General features: G+C 34.0%; 1 protein-coding gene across 4 annotated transcripts; it reads left to right on the top strand.

Annotated features, from left to right (window-relative positions):
• Positions 1–852: 852 nt before the first annotated feature.
• Positions 853–5,312, top strand: LOC107887070 (bZIP transcription factor 29). 4 transcript variants are annotated; one of them, XM_041097596.1, is made up of 5 exons: positions 853–1,058; positions 1,657–2,907; positions 3,007–3,139; positions 3,234–3,318; positions 4,711–5,312. In XM_041097596.1, the coding sequence occupies exons 2-5, from the start codon at positions 1,673–1,675 to the stop codon at positions 4,968–4,970; spliced, it is 1,713 nt and encodes a 570-aa protein (XP_040953530.1). In that variant the 5' UTR covers positions 853–1,058; positions 1,657–1,672; the 3' UTR covers positions 4,971–5,312. The 4 variants fall into 4 exon arrangements, with proteins under 4 accessions (XP_040953530.1, XP_040953521.1, XP_040953517.1 ...); XM_041097587.1 differs by having other exon boundaries at positions 911–1,139; XM_041097583.1 differs by having other exon boundaries at positions 917–1,139; positions 1,654–2,907.
• Positions 5,313–5,651: the final 339 nt, after the last annotated feature.

The raw sequence follows: 5,651 nt of genomic DNA, 5'->3' as shown, positions 1-5,651 counted from the left end.
TTTGTATGAAAAGTCAACTGAATCATTAATACATGACATATGTAATTAAATTACGAAAAATTATTTTAGCAATACAATAATTTTGATTACTTGAAAGTAATATACACTAACCTGACATCGCCATTTATAACAATAAAAAATTCCACATCACATTGATTTTAATTGGAAATCTTTTTAACTATTTAAAACCTAAAATATCATTGTAATTTATTTGAATATCACTTATATCATATTAAATTATTGCTAAGTTTTTATTTTAGTCACTAAATTAAAGAAAGTTATAATTTGATCATTGAATTATTTAAAAATTTTTATTTAAGTAATTGAACGGTTAAAATTAATGTTATTTGACTTTCTTTATTCGTATTGTTTGCACCTATCGAAAGCTCTTTTTCTCCTCCTTTTCTATAGTTTATTTTTTTCATGAAACAGTTTTGAATGTTAACCACGAGTTTTAAAATTACTTCATACTTAAGACGAAGATTAATCCCTCGACTACTAATTAAGGTAAAAGAAACTCTTACCATCTTAAATAATGCTTGTGACTAATCTATAGCATATTTTAATCCTTTAAAATCTTCTCAAGTTACTGCCATTAGACCAATAATTTATTTACTTGAATGTATATAGTATATATACTATATATTAAACACTTTATAAAATATATTTAAGTGGTTTTTTACCTTTATACTAAAAAATAGAAATATATATATTATAGGCCTAAAGTCGTTAAAATTTAGTCTTTACCGTTAAATCAAAATTTATAAATAATATATTACAAATAATATATTACATAATTCATTTAGTTATAATGTAAAATTATTTAAATTTGAGCAACAAAATGTAAAATATAGAAAAATGCAAAACGAGCCTTACTTTTATATTGATTATTATAAGGTTAAAATGAGTATTTATCCCACCTGCCGTGGAAGGAGGAGAATGGAAAATCATGAGACGAGATCACCATGTCAACGAACGAAAACAACGTAGACTGAGACAGCAAGTCTAATTTCTAAATAGAAAAACACCTCTAAGGATTTAGGACACGAAAGGAAAGGGTAAAAATTCGTCTTCTACTCCTCCTTTCCACATATTTCTTCTTTCGATTCTCTTTCCTTTCCTCTCAATTTCTTCTGCTGGTGAGCTTCTTCTCTACTTCACTCACATTTTTTTTTGGGGTTTGATCATCTGTTTTGCTTTAAGTCCTCCTCAATTATTATTTGTTTTTAGTGTTTTCTGCTTGTACTTTAGCTGCTTTTGATTCATTTTTCTGGCTACAATGTGAGTTTTTGCTTTAACTGTCTTCGTATTTTCATTTCTAGGGTTCTGAGCTTGTTTTGTGATTTTTCTTTTCACTTATGACTTTTGGTAAGAATTAGATGGTTCTTTTGTTTTTCTTTTAGCTTTAAGAACCTCCTCTTCATTTCACAGTCTTTCGATCAGATTTTTAGGACTGTGTAATCGCCGCCATTTTTAGCTAAAATATTGGGAAATCATTATGATTCACTTTGCATATTTAGCCTCCTCATTTTCACTCATTGTACTGCATAAAAAAGGTAGGGTTTTGTTAACCAGGTATATATATTTATAGAAATACTTTGGTTCTCCTTATTTCTTTTTTATATTTTCATTTGATTTTATTTTTCCATGTAGCAGTTGAAAAAAACTATGAATGAAAATGGAGGGTTCAAATTCAATTCCTAAGCCTCAAAGCAACTTAGATATACCCTTTTCCAATGCCTCACAAATGGCTTCTCCTTCTCCTTCTCCTTCTTCTTCTCCTTCTCCTTCTCCTTCTTATATGCGTTTGAGTCCTGAGAACAACAATTCTAAAAGACCTGGGATACCTCCTTCACACCCCAACAACCCTACTGCTTCATTGCCTTATTCGCAACAGATCATTGGTTCTCGTCCCAATGCTCAACATGGAGCACCCAGTCATTCTAAGTCTTTATCTCAGCCCACCTTCTTCTCCCTTGATAGATTGCCGCCATGGTGCCCTCCCCCTTATCGAGATCCTCCTGTCTCGTCTGCCTCAGATCCTGCTTCAAATGATGTTTCTATGGAAGAAAGGTTTGCCAATTCTAATGCTAGGTCCTCACTTCCTTCACCTGTTGCTGGAGGATGTAATGAATTTCGCATTGGCGAGAGTTCAAGTCTACCTCCGCGTAAAGGACATAGGCGGTCTAGCAGCGATGTTCCATTAGGATTTTCTACTATGATTCAGTCTTTGCCTCAATCTATTCCAATAGGAAATCCTGGTGTGTTGGATAGGTCAGTTTCAGGTAGGGATACCTCTTTTGGTGTAGGGAAACCGATTCAGTTGGTGAAACGAGAATCAGAATGGAGAAAGGATACTGGCAGTAATTTAGAAGTGACCGGTGAGAGGAAATCTGAGGTGGACGTTGCGGATGACCTGTTCAATGCGTACATGAATTTGGAAAATCTTGAGACATTGAACTCTTCTGGTACTGAGGACAGGGATATGGATAGCAAAGCAAGTGGCACAAAGACATATGGAGGCGAAAGTAGTGACAATGAAGTCGATAGTAGAGTACATAAACATCCAATCAATATACAGGGAATGAGTTCTGGTGTTTCAAGTGAGAAGAGGGAAGGTGTCAAGAGGAGGGCTGCTGGAGATATTGCACCGACTGTTCGGCACTACAGAAGTGTTTCAATGGACAGTTACATGGGAAGTCTGCAGTTTGATGAGGATCCACCAAAAATTCCTCCTTCAGGAAATCATGGCAATCATCACTCTCCTGGTAGCTCAGGCGATGCAAATTCAAGTAAATTCAACTTTGAGCTTGGGAGTAGTGAGTTCAATGAATCTGAGCTTAAAAAGATCATGGAAAATGAGAAGCTGGCTGAGATGGCATCTGTAGATCCAAAACGCGTCAAAAGGTTTTGTAAATTGCTTCTCTTTCTCTCTTATCTTTTAATTTTGCTTCTGGTGTTGCATACAATTGGGCATAGTTGATGTTTCTGATTTATTCATGGTAGGATTTTGGCTAATCGTCAATCAGCTGCTCGTTCCAAGCAGCGGAAGATGCAGTACATCGCAGAACTGGAGCAAAAGGTGCAAACTTTGCAAACTGAGGCAACCACATTATCTGCACAGCTAACAATGTTACAGGTGAGTATAAAGCTATAATGTTATTGCACATTTTTCAACTTTAGTTGCCCTCAATTCATACTTAGCTGTTCCTTTGTTGGTTTTCCTTATTTAGAGAGATTCTGCTGGGCTGACAAGCCAGAACAATGAGCTAAAGTTTCGTCTTCAGGCCATGGAGCAACAGGCCCAACTGAAAGATGGTATGCGTTTCTTTGTTCTTAAATCTTATGTCATTTGTTTCATTGAAGTATCTTAATTGGTACACATTATTTTTCTTTATCATGAACCTTTGGCCTACCATAGGTATTCCCACAAATCTATCATGGTTTTTTTGAGTTGCACCATTTTTGTATTTTACCATTCTTTGATATGCCAAATGTGATCAGCTCTCTAGTCATAGCGCTTCAACTACACCATCTTACTTCCAAATATTATTCTTATTCTTTTAGCAATTTGGATACACCTGAAATTGAATACCCCTGCATTTCTAGCAAAGATTATAGGTGAGTATTGCCAATTTTCTTTTCATGTGTGTTTGTATAAGGAATTTGGAGGACGAATTTCATTTCTAACAAAGCTTTCAGAATTTAGTTTTCAGAATTTACTTATTTGTGTAAAATAATGGAGGATTTCAAATTTTATAAGGAATTTTAAGAGGGGATTTGAGTGACTCATTCTTTTTCCAAATCCCACCTAAAGAGGTGGTTTTCTGAATTCCTCATAATCTTATTTTATTTAATGTACATGGTTTGCGGCAAGATAGCATATTATTATTTAACTCTAATATATATTTAAATTTTTTATTATAAAATATTTATAATTTTTTTTCAAAATTTAATGATATTCGTATTGCATATTTTGTACTATTTATTTTTAGTATCATTATTCTTTTTTATAATTATTTTTTAACTCACAAAAATCTAATTATTTAAATTTTTTAGAACAATTGCTTACTCTAACAACGAAACTACAATTGCAAGAATTTTGAAGTGATGAATTTTAAGATACTATCATTTTAAAAATCTCTAAAATTTTAAAATTCTTTATTCAAACACACCCTTCAGGTGTATTTGCTGAAAATGTCTTTGCATTTTGAATTCATGTTGGTGTGGCTTTATATGTTTAGTTCTCTGATATTATCTCATCATTACTTTCTTGACTTATATGATAAGTTACATTTATAGATGCACATATGGTTATTTAAGATTTGCATATATCCGGCACTAATTGGAGATGAAGGAGGCTTAGGCTTATCAAACATAGGACTCCTAATTGTTCTTCTCTTTGGTGAAAATAACGCCAAGTTTTATGACCATGCAATGCAAGGCATGATGACAAGAACTTGCTTAGAATTTTTAGAATGGAGCTATTTTTGTTATTCTGATGATGTTATCATAGCAAATCCTACATGAAAGATGTTTGAAGAGAACCAAATTGTTTTCTTTTCTTGTGGCTAGAGATCGATTTCTGTTCATTTTGATGTCTGTTCTTGTGGTTAGTTGCTATTAACTTACATTTTTATTTGTTTATGCCAACGATACATTTGTATCTGAACTAAAACATGATACTCTTTAATGGGTTTGGTGTTGCAGCACTAAATGAAGCATTAGCTGCTGAAGTCCAGCGACTGAAGCTCACTGCCGCAGAGTTCAGTGGAGAGGTTCATCTTTCGAACTGTATGGCTCAGCAACTTTCAATTGATCATCAAATGCTCCAATTACAGCCTCAGCAACAGCAGCAGCTAAACATTTATCAGATGCAGCAGCAACACCAACCTCAGCAGGGTCACGATAACCAGTCACAGACCCAGCAACAAAATGGTGATGCTTCTGCTGCAAATGAATCCAAGTGATGACCAGCGAAATTCCAGCTTCAGTTTATGTGCAGCCATATTTATCATATCCAACTACATTCAAAATAACAGTGATGGTTTAAGAGGTTTCTACATAAATTAGATATATATATATTATTTATTCTAGTAAACTTTAACCATTTTTTGTTCATTAGATGCCTTGTCTTTGATAAGGCATTGAAGGGTTGAAGCTAAACTCAAGCTCTGTTTATTCATTTATGGTAGACACAAACAATCTCAAGCATTGTCTATATTTGATGGTTATATTATGCATTCTCAGCTTGTAAGGAGTAATGACTACATATTTTGTTATGAATAGATCCACTTTCCTAGGGTTCTTCATGCCATTGCTTCCTCTGTTCTATATTTGCTCCATCCTTTATGGCGATTTAACTATTTGTTGGTAGACCAGTTTCCTCTCAAGCCATGTCTGCCAGCCATACCCAGATTCAACACCAAGTAATGGATTAAACGAATCCATCCACTTTGTGCAAAAGGGTAGGAATGAGTTGGAGCTTAATTGCTTGAGTGTTGTCTTGTTTGTTTCAGTGACAGAGATGGCAAAGGTTAGAGGATATGGGAGCAACCATATGATTACGTACTAATCACATTTAATTTATCGTATTGAAAATCGTTGCTTTTACTATCTACTTAAGTATTTCGCCATGATTGAACTGAGAG

This window comes from Gossypium hirsutum, chromosome A03 (genome assembly GCF_007990345.1).
Source record: "Gossypium hirsutum isolate 1008001.06 chromosome A03, Gossypium_hirsutum_v2.1, whole genome shotgun sequence".
Lineage (NCBI taxonomy): Eukaryota > Viridiplantae > Streptophyta > Magnoliopsida > Malvales > Malvaceae > Gossypium > Gossypium hirsutum.
This window is presented reverse-complemented; position numbering and strand designations above follow the sequence as displayed.